At 42.1% G+C, this 25,330-nt stretch overlaps 1 protein-coding gene across 2 annotated transcripts; it reads right to left on the bottom strand.

The window, feature by feature from the left end:
* Positions 1 to 439: 439 nt before the first annotated feature.
* LOC133443786 (ankyrin repeat and SOCS box protein 13-like) lies at positions 440 to 15,627 on the bottom strand. Of its 2 annotated transcripts, XM_061721008.1 has the most exons (7): positions 15,545 to 15,627; positions 6,207 to 6,390; positions 3,583 to 3,782; positions 3,346 to 3,496; positions 2,180 to 2,314; positions 687 to 878; positions 440 to 604 (listed from the first exon to the last, which is right to left on the bottom strand). In XM_061721008.1, the coding sequence occupies exons 2-7, from the start codon at positions 6,247 to 6,249 to the stop codon at positions 456 to 458; spliced, it is 870 nt and encodes a 289-aa protein (XP_061576992.1). In that variant the 5' UTR covers positions 6,250 to 6,390; positions 15,545 to 15,627; the 3' UTR covers positions 440 to 455. The 2 variants fall into 2 exon arrangements, with proteins under 2 accessions (XP_061576992.1, XP_061576993.1); XM_061721009.1 differs by lacking the exons at positions 2,180 to 2,314; positions 15,545 to 15,627 and having other exon boundaries at positions 6,207 to 6,399.
* Between the last annotated feature and the right edge of the window lie 9,703 nt (positions 15,628 to 25,330).

The raw sequence follows: 25,330 nt of genomic DNA, 5'->3' as shown, positions 1-25,330 counted from the left end.
CGCTAGAGAGTCTCATTTCTTAAAAAGGAGCCTCAAGCTCCTTTAAATAGCTCCAAGTAGTGTGAGATGATCAGTTTCAAATGTCTGACTCCACCTGCTCAGGTGGGCTTCTAAGCGGATCACTATTTAGCACTTCTAGGAAACGCATGAGCTCATCAAACTGCAGGTACTAACACAAATTTAAAACGGTGGAACTTTGGCTGTGCAAGCAGCAACAAAGGTTGTCAAGAAAGATCTAAAAGGAATATTATCAGGTGTGAGGAACTACTGTTGCATGACTTTAGAGCAGGCGGTTTGATCTTCTGATCTCCACAATGAGAAGCAATGTTTTATTGCCGAAGTGTACACAAGCTCAAGAGATCCGTGTGCTCCCTCTGCCATCTTCAACATGACGCAGATACACCACAGCAGCAGATGAAACCGGATTTCTCCTTCCCCGAGATGGTCCAATGTGATTAAATTTCGATGACAGGAGGCGGTATGTAAGAGAGAAAGCTTATGATGCGCGTGGGTAAGCCCAGCTTGGAAACAGCTTCACACGCTCTCGTGCCGAAAGTCCTCCTGAAAGCCACCCTGCTGAGCTGCTGCAGACTGAGCGGGGTATCTAGGGGAGAAAACCGGAGGACGGTTATTTTCTGCCAGTTCACCACAGAGACAGGATACACGTTTCGGCTGAACACACTTACTCTGGTAGAACTCAAGGCAGAGGAAGGAGGGAGACCCCACACTGGTGTAGTGGATGGGCTTTTTGTTGAGGTTATCTTGGGCGAACACGTTTCCCCCAAACTCGACAAGCAGCTCTATGAGATCTGTGTTCCTCGTTTTAGCTGCATGATGAAGGGCAGTCTCATGGAGCTTGGCCGCATTCACATTAGCCCCTTTGGGAAGAAAAACAAACAGCATATCCGGTCTGTGTGTGGCGTAACATACGTTTATACAACAGTTATAGATAAGAATAAAATAACTGATGATTTAACAGAAATGAATTGAGAGAATGAGCAACATTATCCAGTCATCCAGTGATTTTGACCATAACTGCGATCTACACCAAATTTTAAAGGGCTGTTTTATGCAGATCCCTAAGGATTTTCATGAAAAACATTGATGACTATTCTATTAAATTTACTACTTTATTCCCGTAATATTGGTAGCCACGGGGGATTAAATATTGTTTTGGCAAATATTTTAAATTGTGACCCCTTAAACAGGACTGGAGATTGCTCTGACAACCATCCAAGCACGCTGCTCAAGCCCGCTTTAAACCTTAAATTACCACTGTAGTGTTGCCCATCCCAATCGCAACAGGGTGTTGGGTGAAGAATTGCTAAGAACACCTCAGAACAATAAGCCTTTACTGCAAAACAAACTGTAAATCAAACTGTAAATATTTTACCGTTCACGATATACCGTCAAAAAAATTCTCCACGGTAAGAATTTGTCATCTCGCGGTAAAAACGATAAATTCACGTTGATGACGTTTTTGTGTAAAGCTGATTTATGGTTCTGCGTTAAATCGACGCACAACGTACGTGAAGGACGGAAGGAAGGAAGGAAGGAAGGAAGGAAGGAAGGAAGGAAGGAAGGAAGGAAGGAAGGAAGGAAGGAAGGAAGGAAGGAAGGAAGGAAGGAAGGAAGGAAGGAAGGAAGGAAGGAAGGAAGGAAGGAAATGAGCCAGAAAGAAAGAAAGAAGAGAAAGAGAGCGAGGAGTCATTCCAGTTTTGCAGTACAGGTGTAACTCATTTAATTGTTTTTTATCAATTAAATTTAATTGGTGTAGTTTAGTAGCATTTAATATCTTTTAGAGCAGTGTTTTGGGGGCTTCAAAGACTGAATGTGGTGATAGATTTATAGTTAAAAAGGTGGAGTTGAATTGGTATTTTTTTATCGTCATTATTATCGTTATCGGGATAAATGCCAGAAATTATCGTGATAAATGTTTTAGTCCATACCGCCCATCCCTACTCCCCAGCATGCTGTCTGTTATGTTTTATATTGTACGTCTATAAAATGGGATCCAGAAGTAGTTTCTGTTGGTTGATCCATTGGTACCACCATGTAGCAATCAAAGTCCAATCCAAAGGAGCCAGACTCATTCTTGGTATCAATGAGGAAAATGTGGATATCAACCCAAGTCGAGTTTTCTCAAGCCCTGATATGAAGACAGCAATTCTCGAATCACCTGCGATAAGGAGGACTTTGGCGCAGTCGTAATATTGCCTGGCACAGGCCACATGAAGAGGTGTCCCATAGTGGCAATCATGAGCCTCCATGAAAGCTCCTCGATCAATCATGAGCTGAACACACTTTGAGTTGCCTGTTGTGAATGACAAGACATCATCGGTTTATGCAAACATTTCTATTGTTATGGGACCGTGTGACCTTCCAGGTCCATGTACCAGCAGGAAGAGACTATCAAACTAAGTAGCTCTTAACTCATTGAGACCAGATGCAATATAAGCATGCAGGCATGTGCTTTTCAAATCTTCTATAGATTTAAACACACCGCTCATGCAGCAAAGTAATTATTAAACCTTGCTTTGACAAAGAAATATTCTTATCTCGTTGCAGGATGTGCCGTAATAAGAACAAATACAAAGGGCAGATGTATATCCGTTTTAGGAGTAAAACTGTGGAACTCATTACACAACGACCTTAAACTAGCAAACTCAATAAAAGCATACAAGATATTATTCAAAGCAAAGGTAATGGACACATATATAGGAGCACAATAAGCAAACAAAGAAGAATGCACACATGCATGAGATAAAATGACAACTTAAATTGGTTTTGTCGGTTTCCTTAGCATCTTTTCACTTTCTGTTTTAAGAACTATCTTATATATTATTATTATTATTATTATTATTATTATTATTATTATTACTATTATTATTATTATTATTACTATTTTATTATCATCATCGTCATTATTGTTATTATTATTATTATTACTCATATTATTATTTTGTGTAGACTTATGATACTTCATTTGTTCTTTTTGTATATTATATTCTGTTAAAAGGTGGGCAAGATAAGCTTTATGCTTCAAGCCCAGACCTTTTCGGTCAAAATAATCACAATGTTGACCAGGGAAAAACCTGTGATATCTTGTTTGTTGATTTTTATGTTTGTGATTGACCGAAATAAATATTAACTAACTAACTAACTAATATAAGTGATTTTGCTTATTTTTAATGGGATTTCAAGGTAAACATATCACAGTTGTATCTTTGTAAAGAGTATCTTTAAATGAGACCCCTGAAAGGTGGATGTGATCACTTATACCTTCATGAAATAATGCCTGACATGTATTGTTGTGCTGCACACATAAGGTGAAGTGAGACGTACCTCCCATGCAAGCCTCATGAAGAGGAGAGAAAGTGAACAGTGGAGGATTGACAGTTGCTCCATATTCCAACAGGAGTTTGACACAATCCAGGCTACCAGCCGCACAGGCGTCACACAGGGGAGTGCTGCCATCGATGTTGCGAGCATCCACCTGTGACATAATTGCACCACACATATACTGAGGATGATGATCAATCTGGATTAGGTCCTTTTGAGAACAAAGGGGGGCCATCTGACCTGCGCACCAGCATCCAGCAGCAGTCTGACGCACTGGGTTTGACCCTGTATACAGGCCTCGTGCAGGGGCGTAATGGAGTCCACGGCAACAATGTTAACAGCTGCACCGGCTTCGATCAGTTGCTGCAGCTGGAGGGCTCTGCCCTGCGCTGCAGCCTCGTGCACCGCAGACCGGTCTGTCCAGAATCCAAGGCCATGGGCTGCAAACATGCGAAGCAAAATAAAGCTCAGTCCGTTTGTGGGTGATTTGTAATGAATAATTGTCTCTGCCTTTGTCTGAACATCTGATACTCTTATACAGATTTGCTGGGGTGCTTTGGATCATCGTCCTGTTTCATTATCCAATTTTTTTACCAAGCTTCCGCTGTAGGACAGACGGACAAAGTAAATCACTGAGATGATTGCCTCTAGAATACAGGGGGAGTTCATGGTCCACTCATTATAACTGGAACGAACAAAGGTCCTATTTTCTGTTTTTGGCACACACGGCACTGGACACTGAGGCCAAATAACTGTCTCTCAATGTTTTTCAATTCAATTCCATTTTATTTATATAGCGTCTATTACAACAGAAGTTGTCTCTAGGTGATTTCCAGAGACCCAGAACATGAACCCCGAGCAATTATTATATAAACATAACATAAACAATGGTAGGTAAAAACTCCCCTAGTGGGAGAAAAACCTTAAGCCAAACAGTGGCAAGGAAAAACTCCCCTTTTAGGTGGGAAGAAACGTTGAGCAGGACCTCGTATCTTTCTATATCTATATCTATCATATATATCTCACCGGTTCATGGGAGCTTGTTTCAGAAGTCTTGTGCTTTGTTCTGATTCAGTTTTGTGAATCTTATTTATGCTTGCATGTCCTTTTTAGACAGAAAGGTCTGTCTCCTGTCAACCCATCATCCTTCTTTATTTTTATTCTAATTGAGCTGTATTGGACTTTAATATACCTGGTGGGTTTTGTAGGGTCTGAGAAGTAGGTATTGGATTTTTTTTTTTTTTTTCCAGAGCATTGCAGTAACATTTGCTGGGATATTCACTCCTGCAAAAATTGGCAAATGACTTGAATAGGGATGGGCATTGATAAGATTGTATTAATACCAATGCAATTACTGATCCTGTGATGGATCTGATTTTTTAAAATTTCCTTATCAATTCAAGACCATGTTTCAATGAGGAAACAAATACATCTACACAGGTTTTTAGCCTAAATAAAACTGTTTTGCTGCCCCAAATTCTTTAAACACAAAAAAACAAACCAAAAGAAACACAGAAAACTACAGTAACACCTTTGCAAGTTACTCCGTTATCTCCACTTCAACTACAAATACAATGCAGCTAAACACAATCACGAGTCTGTCCCTGAATTACTGCTTGTCAAAATAAATATCTTACTGTATGTCTTATACCATGGACATTTTCAACACATGACAGCACTCGTAACAGAATCAATATGTTTCCGATTCTATAAGATATTTGGAACCTTCAGTCCTGAATGCTTTCCACTTCTGAGTGATTCTATCACTGTTGAACATAGGTCTCCAAGTTGTTTGGAAATGTTTGAAAATTGGAAACGGTCTTCTCCAGATTGACGTGCAACAATTGCTTCTCTGAAACTATTTGCATATATCTTTCCCTCTAGGTATTGTGTGACTCCGGTTATTTCGCTCTTTAGGCAGTAAATAAGCAAATGTGGTACTTGTTGACATATACAGGAAAATTAGAATATTGTGATTTTCTATAATGCAATTACAAAAACAAAAAAATCATACATTCTGGATTCATTACAAATCAACTGAAATATTGCAAGCCTTTTATTATTTTATTATTGCTGATCATGGCTTACAGCTTAAGAAAACTCAAATATCTCTAAAATATTCTGGGAATCTTAATCTTAAACTGTAACCCATAATCAGCAATATTACAATAATAAAAGGCTTGCAATATTTCAGTTGATTTGTAATGAATCCAGAATGTATGACTTTTTTTTTTTTAATTGCATTACAGAAAATAAAGAACTTTATCACAATATTCTAATTTTCTGAGACAGTCCTGTATACAAATAAACAACTAAGGTGCAGTTTGAGGTAGAATCAACTAAATCCTATGGAAACAGCAACAGGGTACTTATCATTGCCCCAATGAGGTTTTTTTTTTCTTTATATTTTACAAATTTCATTACAAAGCTTGACACTGTGGTGCTCATAATATAACTTTAAAGCCTCAGCAAGGAGGATGTTATATGCACCTGCATAATATGATCTAAAATGTAATAATGATGCAACTTGTGCCAATTTTAAATGTAAAATGTGTATTATTTCGAAAAGAGTGTGTTGTTGCGCCCAATATCCAGTGAAAGCATGCAACAAATGTTTAATAACATGAATGTGTAACATAAATCTCAGCCTGATCGTCTCACTAACAAGCTTACTGCCATGGTCTCAATTTAACATCAACCACAATGAGAAACCAGGCTAAGGCTGACTCAAATGTAGTCTGCATTAAATTAAATGATATGTAAACTGGTAACTGTGTCTACCAACCATGTCAAACCATTAGCCGACTCATTTTAGAAATGTTGTCTGGGGTTAAACTGTTAGTCACCAACTGTAAGCTACTTACCGATTTCTCCATACAAGGACGGCCTGGCCCGAGTGATCTCCATTTCATGTTCCCGTTTTCCTCCTCGTTCGCTGCTTATAATCAAACAAACGTGCAATTCATTTTTGAGCGATAAAACAGAGGCTGTGAGAGCTGCATTATTTCAGATCGTGCCGGACGGCCGGTGCAGTGGGCTGCAGAGGTCCTGCAAAACAAACAATGGCAAAGGATTGTGGGAAATGTAGGCGAAGCAACTGTAGGCACAGTGACAGTCAAATAAAATTACAGATATTAAAAACTAAAAACCTAAAAAAAAATTAAATAAAAAAATCCAGAGAAATAAGTGACATTATTTATATATGAATTTAGTTATATGCCTATATGCATATTTTAAGGTAGATCCCAAAGAGATAGAAATAAGCTTGTGCTTTTATTATTATTATTTTACCTTCTTTTCTCATAATTTTATTTCATTTTATTTGCTATTTACTGTACAATTATGTCTTGCTGCTTTTAATGTCGATGTAAAGCACTTTGAATCACCTTGTGTTGAATTGTGCTAATAAACTTGCCTTGCCTTGTGTTTAGCCAAGACAAGCATAGCGGTTTACCTCACTACTTAATTCCTGAAATTATAGAATTTAAAGGGGACCTATTATGAAAAACACGTTTTTTCTTGCTTTAACATATATAAAGTGGTCTCCCCTCAGCCTGCCAACTCAGAGAAGGAGGTATCATAGAGATAACTTCTCATTTCAACTAACTGGATCAGCCGTTCCTCATCCATGACTGTTTCCTACAGCGCTTTCAACCGCCTTTCAACCCGAGCGACGGCGTGCCACTTCGCGCTGCGTCGCCACTTCGCGCTGCAGCGCACTGCGTCGCGCTGCGTCGCGCTGCATCACGCTGCAGCCAGTTAGGACAGTCCAATAAAAAATAAAGAAATGGAATTGATTTTGTCGCTGACGCTCGCTCCCATCGTATGCAGTTAGGACACAGTAACTCCGCCGGCTGGAGCTTCCGCCAAAATGTTCATTTAATACACTTTCACTTTGGTTTCACTCTAGTTATGTCTATCTCATATATATGCCTGGTACAAAGTTAGAAATAAAAAGCATAGTTCTTGCAATGAACCCATGGTTGTTTTAACAGTGAAATATTCCTTTAAAACACTTTCACTTTGGTTTCACTCTGACTTCAGTTGACGAGTCTATCTTGTATATACGGTATGCCTGGTACAAAGTTAGAAAAAAAAAGCATAGTTGTTGTCATCTTGCAGTAAAATGTTCCTTTAAGACACTTTCGGTTTGTTGTCACTCTGACTTCAGTCGACTATGTCTATCTCATACATTGGCTATGCCTGGTACAAAGTTAGAAAAAAAGCAAAGTTCTTGCCACCTTGCAATGAACCAATGGCTGTTTTAACAGTGAAATGTTCCTTTTAAGAGACTTGCACTTTGGTTTCACTCTGGCTTCAGTTGACCATGTCTATCTTGTGGTACAAAGTTTCAATTGACTGTCTATCTTGTATGCCTGGTACAAAGTTGGAAAAAAAAGCATAGTTCTTGCCATTTTGCAGTAAAATGTTCCTTTAAGACACTTTGATTTCACTCTAACTTCAGTTGATTATGTCTTTGTGGTATATATGCCTGGTACAAAGTTTTTTAAAAAAGCACAGTTCTTGCCATCTTTCACTTTGGTTTCACTCTAACTTCAGTTCGACTATGTCTGTCTCATATATATGTCTGGTACAAAGTTAGAAAAAAAAAGCAAAGTTCTTGCCATCTTGCAATGAACGAATGGACAGTGAATTGGTCCTTTTAAGACACTTTCCTTTTGGTTTCACTCTGACTTCAGTTGACTATATCTATCTCGTATCCGGTATGCCTGGTACCAAGTTAGAAATAAAAAGCATAGTTCTTGCAATGAACCCATGGTTGTTTTAACGGTGAAATGTTCTTTTTAAAAGACACTTTCACTTTGGTTTCACTTTGACTTCAGTTGATTAGTCTATCTTTTGGTATAAAGTTTCAATTGACTGTCTATCTTTTATATATGCCTGGTACAAAGTTAGAAAAAAAAGCATAGTTCTTGCCATCTTGCAGTAAAATGTTCCTTTAAGACACTTTCACTTTGGTTTCAATCTAACTTCAGTTGATTATGTCTATCTTGTTCGGAGCCCCTTTGGTGACATTTGAAAAAAATTAAATTTTAGTTAATAATAACATTAATAAGTCGTGGCCACGAGATAATTAATGTGTGGCCACGAGATATTAACTCGTGGCCACGCATTAATATGTCGTGGCCACGAGTTAATATCTCATGACCACGATGAATGCGCCACACATTATTTAATTTTTTTCAAATGTCACCTTCTTTTTTGTTCCTTTTTATGACACGTTCCCTTTGGTTTCACTCTAACTTCAGTTGATTATGTATATCTTGTGTGTGTGTATATATACACATGTAGTGGCCACTCACTAGCACTGTGTAGTTTCAGTGGGTTAGAATTCACAAGAATCTAGCCATTATTAACGATGATGATGACTTTTCAGTTAGTGTTCTGTTATGTAAGGGATAATGCCCTTTGAGGTGTACATTATCAGAAATATATGGACGATGCGGGGGCGTGAACCTCCGCGTTTGCCTCTGCGAAGTCCATATATTTCTGATAATGTACACCTCAAAGGGCATTATCCCGCTTATACCACGGTCACTTACCAAAAAACATAAATATTAAATCAGTTATTCATGCTTTAACGTGTTTTCAGTTGAAATCATTAGTTTTATAAAAATTTACAGTGGTGCGGCTGAGCGGACTATTTAACCTCTCGTCCGCAGCTGTTGGAACCTGGTAGTTTTTAACAGTAACACCTGAGGGTCTGACTAATACCTGGAACAATCAATACCGTCCCATAAGTTCCTTATGCAATGGACACAGTGTTTACTTCTCCAGTAACTAGGATGGACCAGAGATATGACTTAGCAACGGGAGATATTTTAGTCCGCTCAGCTCCGCTCGGCTATGATACAGTAACAAACAGTAAATATATTTGTTTCAAAGAATAAAAGTCCACAGATAGTTTCCTAAACCGTTTTATTAAGCTACAAATATTATCAATCATTCAAATATATAAACGTTTCACCAAATAAATTAAAAGAAATGACAAAATCACTCATGTCGCCGTCCTTGTCACGACTGGTGTGGTGAGGACCCAGATGCAGGAGAGCGAGGCAGGAGTTCGCAACAAAAAAGGGTTTATTCCAAAGAAAAGGCAAGGACCAAAAACCAAAGCGCTGCTCAGCAGGATCAAAACACAAAAACAGGGATCAGAAAACTGGAGCAAAAACAGGCAGGACACATGGAGGAAAACACAGTACGGAACCACAAGAAGCAAGGAAATGGCAAGACCAGATATACACAGGGGATAACAAGACACAGGTGCAGACAATCAGGGCAGATGGGACACAGGTGGGGGCAAAACAGAAACAAACTGGGGGAAATGTCCGTTGCCGTGGTTACCACCTGGCAATTGATCCAGCGCAATGATATTAAAGTTATCAGGCAATTTGACCGAACTTGTTTTCTAGTAGTGTAGGTTATAAGTGATAACCTACACATAGGTGTAGGTTATAACTTATAACCTACTGTACACCTGCCAGCCAATCAGAATCGAGTATTCACACAGACCGTGGTATCATTTTGGTTACCGGCAGTTGAAAGGAGAGACGAAAATAAACAACACAAGTTTTTCATTCGTCCACAAAAAGTGTCATCAGCTCTTTTGTTCCCAAACTCCTACATTGGTGACCCTGATTTTCTTTGGACATTTTGGGAGCAGAATGCTAACGCTTGGTTTGCTCAGGCAGAGGCGCAGTTTGCACTGAGAGAGATTATGGCAGACAGCACCAAATACTACTATGTAGTAACAGCTCTTTCCAACTCAACTGCGGCGAGGGATGTGAGTCTCATTGAAAATCCACTGGCAGCTGACACCTTGAAAACACATCTTAAGGAGACATTTGGCCTGTCTGAAGCTGAGCGCGCTCGCCAGCTGCTTTCCCTGCCTGGGCTTGGTGACTCGAAGCCCTCTGAACTGATGGATCACATGCTGGCTCTGCTTGCTGACCAGTCCATGTTTCCTTTTTAAGGAGCTTTTCCTGCAACAGCTCCCTGACTATGTTTATTTAGCCGTGACTAACTCTGTCAAGACAGACTTTCGCCAGTTGGCCAGGGAGGCAGACACATTTTTCTTAGCTGGGAAGAAGTGTTTTGCCGCGACACCCACCTCCGTCCCGGCTGCATCCGTGGATGACTGTGTGCTCCAACCGCTCTCTGTCTCCGCCACTGCGGTGGCTAGCCGGGTAAAGCCATCAGGGGTGTGTTTTTACCACGCCAAGTTTGGCAGCAAAGCCAAGAAATGCCTTCCTCCATGCAAATTTGGTGCATCGGGAAACGGACAGGCTGGCAATCGGTAGGGTTAGGGTTAACCCTAACCCTAACCCTAACCTGTAGGCTTGCTGTATATCACCGACTCCCTCTCCGGTCGCAAGTTCCTTGTGCGACACAGGCGCTCAGGTGAGCGTGCTTCCGGCATCAGTTTTGGATTCACGTCAGGCAAAACAGGCACCCCCCTAGAGGCTGCTAATGGCGCTGCTATCCCTACGTTGGCACCCGCACCATGACGTTGTGTTTTGCTGACCAGCATTTCACCTGGGATTTTGTTCTGGCCAAGGTGTCCACTCCCCTCATAGGTGCTGACTTTCTTTGTGCCAACGGCCTCCTGGTGGATGTGAGGAACAGCCGTCTCATCAATGTTAAAGCGTTTGGCTCATTGGCATGTAAGTGCAGTGATATGGCCGCAATGAAGCTGTCCAGCGCCGTGGTTCAGTCAGCTGCGCCCCCTGCAGGTTTGGAGCACTTCCGGTTGTAGTGACCGGTTATGAAGCGTTTTTCGTTTGAAGATGGTTTCTTGTTTTTTATCGTTTTGTGCTTTGCATCATTTCTCTATTTGCAGCGCGTTTGATGATGCTGCATTTGTCTTTGTTTTTTGCAGCACGTTTTTTCATTTGCACCACGTTCCTCTTTTTGTACCTCGTTTTGAGTTTGTGAATTTGAATCGTTTCTGTACTTGAAGCCGTTTTCCTTAACTGAGACGCATTAGGCCGTTGCAGTGCGTTTGGCCCTTGTTGGCCACCGTACATCTGGCATGTGGCAGGGAAAGTAACCCCGTGGCTGACTGCCTCTCTCGTGCAGCTGTCGGTGAAGTCCATCTCGGCATCGATTATGCTCGTATGGCTGCAGATCAAGCCTCCGACCCTGACCTTCAGGCATACAGGATGGCAGTTTCCAGCCTCAAGTTGGCGGATGTCCCTTGCAATGATCATGGCACAACGCTGCTGTGTGACGTGTCTATGGCACAGCCACGCCCCGTGGTTCCGCGCGCATGGAGAAAGCAGGTTTTTGATGCCGTACATAGCCTGTCGCATCCAGGCAGGAAACCCTCCCAGCGCCTGTTGGCCTCAAAGTTCGTCTGGCACGGTATGAAGACAGACGTGGTGAGTTGGGTGAAGACCTGTGTGGCATGCCAGCGTGCCAAAGTCCACCATCATGTTAGAGCCCCACTGGAGCATTTCACTGTCCCCGAAAGGCGTTTCGACCATGTCAACCTGGACCTGGTTGGGCCCCTTCCCCCCTCCAGGGGCTACACTCATCTCCTGACGATGGTGGACAGGACAACTTGGTGGCCGGAGGCGGTCCCGCTGTCTGTGACAACTGCAGCTGATGTAGTTCGCGCCTTCATTAGCATCTGGGTGGCCAGGTTTGGAGTCCCCTCTGACCTTTCCTCTGATCCGGGGGCCCAGTTTACTTCTGAGCTATGGACTTCCATTGCCCAGCAGTTAGGGGTCTCCGTCCACCGCACTACGGCTTATCACCCGCAAGCCAATGGCCTCTGTGAACGATTTCACCAATCCATGAAGGCTGCCCTCTGCTGGACAGGACCAGGTCTTTTCTGCCGGTCCCAACCTCATACCATGGTGCTCCTCAGGTGCCGGTCCCTACTGATATGCGGGCGGCGGAGTATGTATTTGTCCACCACGACGCCCATCGGGGCCCTCTGCGACCTCCCTATGATGGGCCGTACCGGGTTCTGGACCCTGGCGACAAGAACTTTGTCATTGACCTGGTTGGTGAGGCAGAATGCATCTCAGTTGACCGCCTTAAGCCTGCTCACCTTGACTTGGACCGCCCTGTTGTGGTGGCCCAGCCTCCTTGCCATCGTCGGCCCCCTGGTATGCCGTCCCCATCGTCAAACCAGACCCCTGCTGACGTCCCTTGCTGCTCTCTGGTGCCTGCTGGAGAGCAGTGGAATTGTTTTGGACGGGTCATAAGGGGCCAGTGCTTGTGAACTCTGGGGGGATGTGTGTAGTGGCCACTCACTAGCAGGACACTGTGGCTGCGTCCGAAATTGCATACTGCCACCCTAATGAGTATGCAAAAACAGTATGTGAGATTTTTTAGTGCGTCTGAAACATTAGTACGTACACAATAGTATGCGCTATCCATACTCATTCCGGAGAAATGTATTAGTGTGGATTGATGGACACTAGCTAAGCAGAAACTTCCCACAATGCAATGCAGCGGTGTTTGTTTGCTAAGTGCTGCGCAGATACGTTTATGTCATAAGTATAATATTAAGTATAATAATATTATTATATAATATTAATATCATAATATTCGTATATAATAATATTATATAATGTCTTCTTGTTTCGGCCAGGATAAACGGGAAAGAGTGGATCGGTGTGCTGCTACTGCTGCCCAACGGCAGGAAGAGCCGTGTGCGCTCTGAGTAGTACGTGCCGAACTTAAGTATACTTTTTGAGTATATACTTTTGAGTATATACTGTTGAGTATGGCATTTCGGATGCACATTATGTAGTTTCAGTAGAGTTGGAATTCACAAGAATCTAGCGGTGCGTCCGAAATGCCATACTAAACAGTATAGGCTTATAGGCTACTAAAAAGTATACTTAAGTTCGGCACACTTTTGAGTAAATATCAGTAGTATGCATTAATTCGGACATACTATTAAGAGCGCACACGTCACTTCCTGCCGTTGGGAGGAAGTGACGTGTCACAGCAGCAGTAGCAGCGCAGCGCTCCGCTTTTTCCCATGTATCCTGACCCAAACAAGATGACATTATATAATATTATTATATATATATATATTATATAATAATATTCTTATACTTAATATTATACTTATGACATATCCGTATCTTAGCAACCAAACACCGCTGCATTGCATTGTGGAAATAGATTTCTCCGGAATAAGTATGGATAGTGCATAATATCGAGTACGTACTAATGTTTCGGACGCACTAAAAAATCTCACATACTGTTTTTGCTACTCATTAGGGTGGAAGTATGCCATTTCGGACTCAGCCCACAAGTTTTTCCTTCGTCCACAAAAAGCGTTCATCAGCTCTTTTGTTCCCAAACTTCTATACACATACATATATATATATATATATATATATATATATATATATATATATATATATATATATATATATATATATATATATATATGTATATATATATACACACACACACATATGTATGTATATGTGTATGTACAAAGTTAGAAAGAAAATAAATATTTTTTATGTTTGACAGCTGCTGTTCTCATATTCTTTAGTATTTTTAAGTAGGCAGCAACTCATGCATTTAAACTTTTCAATTTCAATTGAAAGTGAAATTGAGTTTTGATAGTTGACTTTAGTATGGTGTGGTTTGATTCACATAATCCCTAGTGGAGGAGCAGGCTGGTTCAGGGCGAGGATCCGCAGCAGCAGCAGCGGAAACCGTGTCGACCATCATAGTTTATGTGGACTTTCAAGATGGACGCTTCAGCTCGGATAGGTTTCTGTTTCTATTTCACTGAGGACTCGGCGTGAGAGGATCCCCCACATGGGACACCAAGGACCTTCAACGATTCACCCGCACTAAAAATCGAGAAAAAGAAAGAAACAGAAAAAAACTACGTGGATGGAGTTGTTTTTCGTGTTTGAAGGGCGGAGTGTTTCTTCCAACTTCCTGGTTGCCGCGTCTAGCCATGTCTAGTGAAACTGCGACGACGGAGCGAGTTAAATTACATTTTAAAGGACACGTGGGATTGTATAAGTCGTTGGTAATGTTTAAAAACAGAGAGGACTGTTTTCTATTGCGAGCAGAGGGAGAAGGACTGATTTCATAAGCGATGGAAAGTGGAAAATGTGGTGCCTCCTCGAGTGAAGGTGATGAGTTGCTTTTTAAACACAGTAATTCAAATTGTATTAATATTATCAGTTTCGACTCGTATACTTGTGCTTAGACTTGAATTAAATAGCGCATGGAAAGGAAAAGGGCGAGCTGTCATATCTTAAAACTGTTTCATAATTGCGAAATATCGCTGAGCCTTTTTCTTTTTTTTTCTCTCTCCTTCTTGCGTTGTTGAAATTCAAGCTGCAGTTTGCTGTAATTTTCCAGTGACTTGTCTAACCTATTTCGTCCATGTCCCTGTGTTTTTTTTTAGGTGTGTTAATACCTGTGTCGGAATCGTCAGACGATTTTCAGAGCTGTATATTGGCTCCACTTAAAAGTGCCTACCTCTATGACGACTCAAAACAGTTTTTCAGATACAAATCTGCGGTTTTGGTCAAAAATCCTGAGCTGGAAGAAAAGGTTTGCCAACATTTTCTTCCCCTTCCTGCTTCATTCAGTTCAGTTGCGACTGTTTTAAACATTAGTTTAAACATTAAACGTATAAGGGTTAAAGTCAAAGTACCTTTCACTTGATCAGTAACCACAGTTTCCACTGTTATTATGTAAATTTAAAACTTTTAACTCAGAAAAAAGCCCAGCAAAATGATTTGTTGGAACTACTTCACAAAGCATCGCAACCCTGAAGCTATTTTATTTATTTTAATTTGTCTTATATTTTAGTATAATGCCTTCCGAACAAAGAGGAAAAATGCAGGATATTCAGAGGAGGATCTCAAGGAATCCTATGGATTCTTGCTGTTTGACGATGACAACAAGGTACAGATTGAACATACTAATACACTTCAGAGAATAAGTTTTACTCAAATCTAACGAGCTGTTGATACTTCTTCTCCTTTTAAAGGCTAAAGAACTTGGTGAAACTGGTGTGCTCACTGGAAATAGTACATGCACAACATTGGGAGATCCTTCGAAGGGTAAATACCCCCGCCCCACCTCAGTCTGACAGAGGCGTAATCATTTTACAATGCAGTGATTACAATCACAGCAGTCTTCTTGACAATCATGCATATAGTTTTAATGCACTCACGGATTGGATGGATGAAAAAAATGTTGTATATTCCATGAATGTAGGTAGTCCAAGGTAAGTAATGAAGCTGTCTTCTTTTGTGCTGCAGTGCAACACAAAAGTGAAAAGTGAAAGTGTTTTGAAGAGCTGTAGTGAAAGGGGAAGAATTTCCATATTGAAACAGAAACTATTGAAACAGAAACTTTAAGTTGCTTATGGGCAGTTCAGTGAAGTGTGGTGAGTGCAGGACGTATTTACTGTAATGTTGTGCCTATAATTTAAGCTGTAACATAGGTTTCTCATGTTATTCCTCTTGGTAATTTTAAAGATTTGCTTTGTAACTCTTCTGCCCTCTCAAGGTTGTTAGAAGCATAGAAGGTGTCAGGTAGAAATGTTGGTCAAAGTTACTGTTTTTTCATTCAGGCTGTTTTTTGTTTAGTTTTTTCCGGTAAGATGATGAAAAGATAAAAGATCTCTGCAGTGGTGCATAGAGAAAAGCATTACTGTGTCACATGTAATTGTATGTAGCAGTTGTTCTGGGGCAATTCCTGATTCACTACATGTGTGTTGACATACTTTTACCGTTGTACTCCATTTTGTTCTGTGCAACAGATTTTTTTTTTTCTCCCCCTTTGAACATTCTTTAAACCTTTTCCGTAATTCTGCTGGGAAAGGAGTATAAACTGCATACACCCACCAGACCAGTTTTGGGCTGCTCGTGTTACCCACTACAACTAGATCCTGACTTTTTCCTCATGCCTCGCTTTCTCAAATAATGCTCATTTTCAGACATTTTCACCAACTTTAAAAAAGGAAAAATATATTTATTGTAGAAATGGGTATATATATGGGTATATATAGGTGTATATAATTCTCTGTTTCATAACAGAAACATGAGGACACCTCAGGGTTATCATGGCGAAATGTCTGGAAGGTAATATTTGAGCTATTGTTCGTGGGCTGAGGTCATTCAGATTAGTTTATCACATACATGCCACAGTTGTGACACAATCACGTTTGAGGTGTGGTCATCCTGCTCGCGGCAAGTCAGTTTTTCTGAAAAAATGTCTTCAAATGTTTCTGTTTTCAATGAGGTGCTCTAGAAATAAATGCTACTGTCTGTTTACTTTTATCCATGACTGCATATTAAGTATTTTTTTTTTTTTTGCAATTTTATTTTCTCTGTTCCCTCCTTTTTAAAAAGGTGCTTACATATCAATGTACTCTGACTGTCTGGATCTAAATCGCTGGTATCATGGGAAGTCGGGATTCATTGCCATCATCAGGCTGACAAAGGTACTAAAATATGAATTTGTGACATTTTTATGAAAATTGATGCTGTTTGCATGAATGAAAACCATTTTTTCCATTTATTTTTTGATAACAGGGAAAAGTTAAAAACGTTGTAGACAACTACACCCAGAATCTGACTGAACCTACCATGGGCTTTGACTGTCATGTGTCACAGCAGTTGTCTTCAGTATCTGGCAAAACCAGCTCCTTTCTTGCCTTTGAGAGAACACAGGTGAGATTTCACAATTCAGTTTTGTATCGTCCACAGCTTAATTGATATTTGGCTACATGATTTAACAGAAAAAGTAACAGCAGCATTCTCCAAAAGATTAAAAAGGAACCCTGACTAGTAAGACGTAACACAAACAAACACAATTAAAGCTCCAAGCAGCAATGAACGGGCCCTCACACCCTTGTGCACGTTCAGGCGTGCTGCAGTGGAAGTGCTTGTATGACTTGCATGTAGATTCTTCAGGCCTGGACATTTAGCGGATGACACCAGCCCTGACTTTTTATGTCAAACCATTCAAAAGTTATAGCAGAAAATTGGTCAATATTTGATAGTCCCTATCAGAAAAAGGGGCGGGGCTAATTCATGCCAATGAAGGTCAAGTACTTAAAACTGAGTCCGATGACACCACCCACAACTCTATATCAAACCATTCAAAAGTTATGGTAGAAAGTAGGAACTATCAGATATCGACCAATCAGAAGAAGGGGCGGGGCTAATTTGCACCAATTATGTTCAAGGACTCAAAACCGAGTCCGATGACACCACTTACGAGTCTTTATGTCAAACCATTCAAAAGTTATGGCAGAAAGTAAGAACTATCAAATATGGACCAATCAGAAGAAGGGGTGGGGCGCGCTTTTTGGCGTCTATCGTCGCCACGGTAACGCTTTTGACTGAGAAAAGTAATGTGCATCGTCGCAGGATCGAGATGCACATTTTGATGTATAACACACCTGGGTGCACGTTACGGTTCGGGCGAAGAAGCGGCTGAAGAAATGGCAATTTTTTTGGCGCAATTTATGCCGACTTCCTGTTCGGTTTCGGCCATGGCGCCAAGAGACTTTTCTTTAAGTTGCGACATGATACAGGTGTGTACCGATTTTTGTGCATGTACGTCAAACTGTATGGTGGGGCTTGAGGCACGAAGTTTTCTAGGGGGTGCTGTTGAGCCATTAGGCCACGCCCTTTAATACAAACCATTAAATATCACATTTTTCGCCAGGCCTGGCTTGCGTGAAAAATTTGGTGACTTTTGGGGCACATTTAGGCCCTTATTTCGTCGGAAGAAGGAGGAAAAAAAACGAGGGGGGAAAAAAAAAAAATCCTACAGATATAATAGGGCCTTCGCACTGTAAGTGCTTGGGCCCTAATAATACAAACACAACACCCCTGTCTAAAGTTCTTGCAGTTTTCTCATAGGGCTAGGTATTGTTAAGAACCTCACGATTCGATTTCGATTCTTTAGGTTTCGATTCGATATTGATTTAAATGCTTCGATATCGATTCACTAAGATGTAGAAATACACAAATACCTGTTGGCAATTTTTCATTATTTTTATTTTCATGCCTATAACACGTGGCATGTTACTTCACATAAAATGAACTGAGCAATTAAACTTAGCAGCACCATAATGGCTCACTTGTGCATTTGTACTGTAGTACAAAAGTTAAAATAAAAAAAAAAACTGTACGGTCGAAGGACCTTACAAATGAAGACGGCCGCAGACTCCGTTATCTTCTGTGCGCGGACAGATCTTGGCAGTAGTTTGCAGACAAAGGCTTTGTCGAGTTGCATCTGTTTTGGGTCCACAGTTTTAGCCGTAGGTTGTTGCAGGGCATCCGCATGGTGTCGGCTTAAGTGGTTCCGCAGGTTTGTCGTGTTGCTGTTGTATTTTAGTTCTGCCTGGCTCAACTTACACACCACCCTACTTTTGTCAGTTTCTCGTGTTCCTTCTTTAAATGGGAATTCAAAATGAGTCCAAACGTCTGATCTGAAAGATTTTCCGCTTGCCATTGTCACCATTTTATTGTTGTTTGGTCGCGTGCAGCCACCATCCACAAAACGCAAATCACGCGCCCCCACTGGCCAGGAGGAGAATTGATTCAGAGGCAATGCTTAATCAATATTGAATTAGGGCGGGGATAATTGCGATGCCTCGATTTTTCGATATTTTTACCCACCCCTAGTTTATGACATATCTTTTTTGTATAAAATGGCTTGTACATTGCATAGTGATTTTTCTTTGGTTGAGGGAAATTTGTCACACTTTTTGCCAGTTTCATAACGTTCTGCTTGTTTATAGTAGTTGTGTGTACCTCTCTGTGTGTCCGCTGTTGTTGGCAAGCAGGAAGACGCAGAGTTGCTAGTTGTTGGTAGGATAACGATCAAACTCAATGGCCAAGAATTCATCAAATCCCAGTTTTGGTTGTAAAGAAGGTCTGTATTAAAGGAGCTTGAGGCTCCTTTTAAGAAATGAGACTCTCTAGCGCCACCCTTCACCACGACGGCCGTTGGGGGTACTTCAGCCAACAGTGAAGCCGGCACGGGAGAACGGGGAGAACGCACATGCAGCGTCATGTGACGTCACATCCGCAGCCCAGCGTGGGAAATTCGGGACCGAATTGCAGCACATTTTGCAGCACACAGCCTGTTCAAGGCAATGGAGAGATACACTAGAGGGCTCATTCTTTTGGGTTTGGAACGCTTCATCTGACATTATTACTAGAAAACTTAAAATGTATACGGATTTTTTTCATAAATCCTGCCACAATCCGGCCTCAAGCTCCTTTAATGGGCAGTTATCTTATCTGGTGGTTTTTTATGCTTAATGTAGGATAGATTGTATCACAATTTTACTTAGCTGGTGGCCATTCTGTATATTTCCATATTTTTCTGTGATTGAAATCATATAGATGTCTACCCACATATGTAATGAGCGGAAAGAAAGCATAAAGTTGAAGACTATGCTTGCCATGGACTGATGAAATACAAATCCGTGATTAAGATTATGTGGTCAGTGTAATCAATGTGACTTGAAAATGTTGTAAGTGGTGCATGTTCATGTCTTCTGGAGTTGTGTTTTTTTTATGGTTGTGAGAAAGAAGAGGCGTAACCTTTTTGGTTGTCCATTCATCCATTCAGTGACTTTTCCTCCGCTTATCCGAGGTCGGGTTGCGGGACGGGTTGCAGTAGTCCAAGCAAGGAAGCCCAGACTTCCCTCTCACTGGCCACTTCATCCAGCTCATCTGGGGGGATCCCAAGGCATTCCCAGGCCAGCCGAGAGATATAGTCCCTCCAATGTGGCAGATACTGCTTTTGGTGATCGACCCTCAAAATCCTGATCGGTGCATCTCTAGTTTGAATCCCAGCCTGTAGCTCTTTCCTGCGTGTCTTCCCCCCTGTCTCTACCTTAGTTTCCTGTCAAGCCACTTTCAAAATAAAGGCCACTAGAGCCACAAATGATCTTTTAAAAAAAAAAAAAAAAAAGTTGTTGTAGTTGAGGCAGACCCTTCTGCCCCCCTTCTCAAAGAGGGGGGCATATCAGAGTACATACAGCTGTCTTGCTCACTACTATACCAAATCAAGAGAGGCTGAGACATAATCCTTTCTACAATGATAGCCAGTTGAACCACCTGTGGACTCTACAGCATTGACTGACCCAATCCTGCCCTGCACATCCCCCAGATCATCAACTCTGTCCCATGTGAAAAGGTGCTTTCCTCCAGTGATAACTGGCAGAACTGCCTTCAAGAGTCTGCAGCACTGGTTGACTCACTGACTCCCATGGTGCGCTTCCCTTAAGTCTTTTCTTTATTATGTCTTTATTGTCGCTAAACAAGTTCAGTGAAATTGACATTGCAGCTCTTGTTTGAAAAGAAAAGAACAGGAGCAACAATACAATAAAGTACTTTAAAATCAGGATGTGTCTGTGTGTGAGGTGGGCTGCAGGGGGGTGAGGGCTCTGACAGCTCTGGGGAAAAAGCTGTCCCTCAGCCTGTGGTCTATGGTCCGTATGTTTCTGTACCGCTTGCCTGATGGAAGCGGTACAAACAGTCTGTGGCCCGGGTGGCAGGGGTCCGTGGCGATGGATCTGGCCTGCATAAATAGAGTCCAGGTCTGGGAGGGGGTAGCCTACAATGCCCTTAGCAATTCTCACCACCCTTGCCAGTTATTTCCTTTCCAGTGCCGTGCAGCTGCCATCCTACACTGTCACAGTGAGGCAGAGGATGCTTTTGTATGGCGGCCCTGTAGTTTCACGAGCAGCCGAGAAGAGAGTCCAGCACGTTTCAGCTTCCTGACGAAGAAAAGTCTTTGTTGGGCCTTCTTCACCAGGTGGCTGGTGTTTGTGGACCAAGAAAGGTCAGATGAGATGTGAAGGCGCAGGGACTTGATGTTGTCCACACGCTCCACCACTTCTCCGCCTATGATAAGGGGGGCGTGATCCGTCTTCCTTGACCTCTTGAAGTCCACAATGACCTCCTTGGTCTTCTGTGTTCAGCACCAGGGTGTTGACTGAAAACCACTGAGTAGTTGCCGGATCTCCTCTCTGTAGTGGGTCTCGTTGTTTTCCGAGATGAGACCCACTACTGTTGTCATCTGCAAACTTCACGACTGAGTTGGTGGGGTGAATGGCAGTGCAGTCGTGTGTGAACAGAGTGAAGAGGGTCCTGCGGCGTGCCTGTGTTGAGGACCAGAGAGGACGATGTCATAACTCCTATTCTCACCACCTGAGGCCGTAACTGAGAGTCTCTGATCCAGTGGCACAGAGATGCAGGCAGGCCCACCTTACGTTAATCCGCCTGCGTAACGATCCCACTTCTAAATACTGCCAACATCTGATGCATTTGGGGGATGATGTCACATGAAGACTTCATATTTTGGTTCAGAAGCAGAAATGCTCCAAAGTTTGGATATATTTTACGAAAAAGGGACAATGCTAAGGCCAGTTGCAGCCATAGACTGTATATAATAATGGACGAAGCATTCCATCACGAGACCCATTGTGTTCTGAAGCCCGAGCGCATCATACCGAGTGCAGCCATGTCACTCGGCAAGCGCTAGGGAACTTGCCTACTGCATGTCTATCACAGTTAGCTTTGCTCCCAGCTCCTTCAGCTAAAATATCTGCAGAGATGCTAACAGACCTTTACAGCAGTAGCTATACCTTTTTTAATATATTTACTCGATGATGAAATCAAAAATGACTGTCCCATTTACCCGATGCTGGGTTTGAACAAATGGATAGTTGCTTTGCGAATGGCGGTCTTCTTCTTTTTGAGTCCGTTGCAATTTCAGAAGTCGTTCTGCCAGTATCTGGCGCAGGGCACAGCTGTATCTCCACTGCTCCACTTGTAGTCTGTTGAGGGTCTTCCAAGTTGACCATGGGAGGTCTTGCCTGCTGGCGAGGCATTCCGTCGGGATGAATCCCGCGCCAGAATGCCACAAGCCCATGACTCCATCCAGTCATGGGCTTGTGTGTTGAGCTCGTTCCATTCATCTTTCCAGATGTTGGTCCTTCCCGTTTCTTTGGTTGTCTGGAGAGGTGGGACTTTCCGTTGGAAACTGGCTCTGGATTTCAGTCGGGGTGGGGGTGCTGTGGGTCCATGCAGGGGGTGCCTGGCATCCAACTCCTGTTTTCGCTCGGCTTGCGCGATGATGGATCAACTGTAAGATGGGGCAATGCCAGCTAAGGCATAGAGGCACGGAACTGGCATTGTCTTTAGGCATCCTGTGATGATGCGGCAGGTGGCGTTGAGGGCTGTGTCAACCAGTTTGGTGTGGCGGGTGCGGGTACAGCTTGAGTGCGCATATTCGGCTGTGAAGAAGCACAGGGATAAGGCAGTTTGCACGGATGGTTGATGGATCAGTGCCCCACTTTGAGTTTACCAGTTTGCGCAGGATGTTGTTGCGAGTGTTGACCTTGGCTTTGGTGTTCTGAAATGGGTTTTGAAATTGTGTCTTGTCAAGGGTGATTCTTTTCCTGCGTTTCGATTTTTAAGATGGAAACTGTATATTTGGGTTTTTGATGGGTTGGGTTTCAGGTGGTTGTTATTGTAGTAGGTTGTCATGTCTTGGGGGGCTCTTTCCAAAACAGACTCAATCTTCTGAAAATTCTCCTGTCGGGGGTTGATGCAAAGGTCATCAGCGCGAAGCGGTGGCATTTTGGGGGAAGTGGTTGGTCGTTGGTATAGATGTAGCCAAATGAAAAAGCGCACGTTGTTGAGACTTTTGATGACTTTGTACAGCTCAAGGTCACCAGGCAAGTTTCCTGATCATGGTGCGGTTCTGGACAGTGTCATAGACAGCCGTTAGATCCATGAAAGTTGCTCAAGTGATGAGTTTGCATTCAAAACCATCCCTCAATGTGTTGGATGAGGTTCAGGAGCGGCCAGGGCGGAAGCCAGCTTGATCTTTAGTAAACTTGGAGTCTATAAGTGGCATGAGGCGTTGGGAGTAATAACCTCCCGTAGAGCTTGTAGGTGATGCAGAGGAGGGAAATGGGTCTGTATCTCTTTGGGGATGATGGATCCTTTCCATGCATAAGTTCAGCATTGCTATGACCCAGGTCTTTGCTTTAGGTCCCAGGTGCTGTATCATTTCCGCCAGTATGTCATCGATTCCTGCTGCTTTCCCAGGTTTTAGCATGCTCATTGCAGCTTCAAGTTCTCCTAGGTCGAAGGGCTTGGTGAGAGCGCTGGCCGGTTGTGGGTGGTCTGATACCGCTGTCTGGCGGTATTCTCCTGTGGGTCTGTGACGGTTTTGGCTGCGACCGCTTGCCACCAGCTGTGCTGCAACTGAGCTAGCTGTGACTGTTGTGAGCGTGGGCGGTGTATTATGGTCTTCACTGAGGCGGCGGATTGTGGCCCATGCCTTCCTGGTGTTATTGGTCATGTTGGCGTTTTCTATTAACTCGACCCGCGAAGGGTGGTAGCTTGACGATTACAGATACGGAAGTGATAACATCTAGCAATTGGCTATGCCGACTGCCAAACAATCATATTGGAAATGAATTTAATGCTGGATATAAACTTCTGGCATACAAACCAATCCCAGAAATGTTTGAACCAGGCTGTAAATGTTTATTTCTGCTCTAAAGTTGACATTTCAACATGGGAGTCAATGGAGATTAACTCATTGTTGCAGCCAGCCTCTATGAGTCAGTTGAGGAACTGCAACAAAACTTAGTGAGATGGTTGGCCCTTGGTTGCAACGGTTGCAGAACTTTGATTATGTCAAAGGGGTGAAATACCTCCAACACCTGAAACATTTTTATGCATAAAAATCATTGCGATTGTATTTGTCACAATGTTCATTTGAAAAAGTTCCTGTTTTTAAGCAGGAACTTAAGTATTAATGCAATCAAAGTAATTTGTACTATCTATAACTAGGTGAGAATCTATAAGAGAACCGATAAGGAACATAATCGATGAGCGATATCGATAACCGAACCAGAATTGCTAAATGCTTAGCAATTTCCCATACCTAGTCTTCAGTTTAATAACCCAAGTTTCATTTCTTCAAAGCTGCTTATCTTTTATTAGAGCTAATCAGGGGTGGACTACCATTTTCGTTAACCTTGTTTTCTCATGTTTATGTAATGGTAGTAAGTTGTTGTTTGGTTTCTTTGTTTGGTTAGGTTAGATTGATTACTCCCCAGTTAGATCTGTTTCGTTTGTTATGTTGGCCTTGGTCCACCCTGAAGCCAGATCAAGCTCTAACTCATTTAATTCATTTCCTGTAAATAAATCCTCCTTCATATTCAAAATATTGGTCTCTGTGGCTGCTTGGGACTTGGGGAAGATGGGCTCTTTCATGTTGTGTCTTGGACACCCCTAGACAGGGCATAACACCCACGATTAAGTTTACCATTGGAGGAGAGTAATTGGCAGCGCCAGCTTGACAAACCACACCTCGTCAGTTAATTTATGAAAAATACACTAGATTCAGGGTAAACGTGGGGTATCCGCCAATGTAGCACTTTCCTCTGGTCAGCTCTTTGGGAAATCAATGAAAACCTGATGGCTTAACAGCATTTTGTTTTGGTCTTTCAGTATTACATATACGAGCTGCTTGGAAACAACGAATCAGCACGTTCTCCGAGTGCTGCCTGCCCATTTGCTATTGTATCATTTTCATATATGGATACCAAAGAAAATCTTCCTGTTCCATGGGAAAAAGGGTAATGCACTTTTACAGTACTGCATGCCTTCTTTTAATGTTTTGTACCGTCTCGTCGGTACAGTAGCATTTCATATGAGTTAAATTTTCAAGTCAACCTAACTGTATCTGAATTTTTCTTTTCAGTTTGCCGAAAAAAACATGTAAGTACTATTCATTAAAAAAAAAAAAAACTTTTTGATGTTATATATTCAATGTTAATAGCTTGGACAGCTATACCCATTCAGTTAGCGAAAATTATCTCATGAACGCTTGATATTTTGTGGGAGATCTGATGTAAACAAACAGGAGAAGCCTGTAGTGAAGAACCTTGTCATAAATG

Source organism: Cololabis saira, chromosome 5 (genome assembly GCF_033807715.1).
Source record: "Cololabis saira isolate AMF1-May2022 chromosome 5, fColSai1.1, whole genome shotgun sequence".
Lineage (NCBI taxonomy): Eukaryota > Metazoa > Chordata > Actinopteri > Beloniformes > Belonidae > Cololabis > Cololabis saira.
This window is presented reverse-complemented; position numbering and strand designations above follow the sequence as displayed.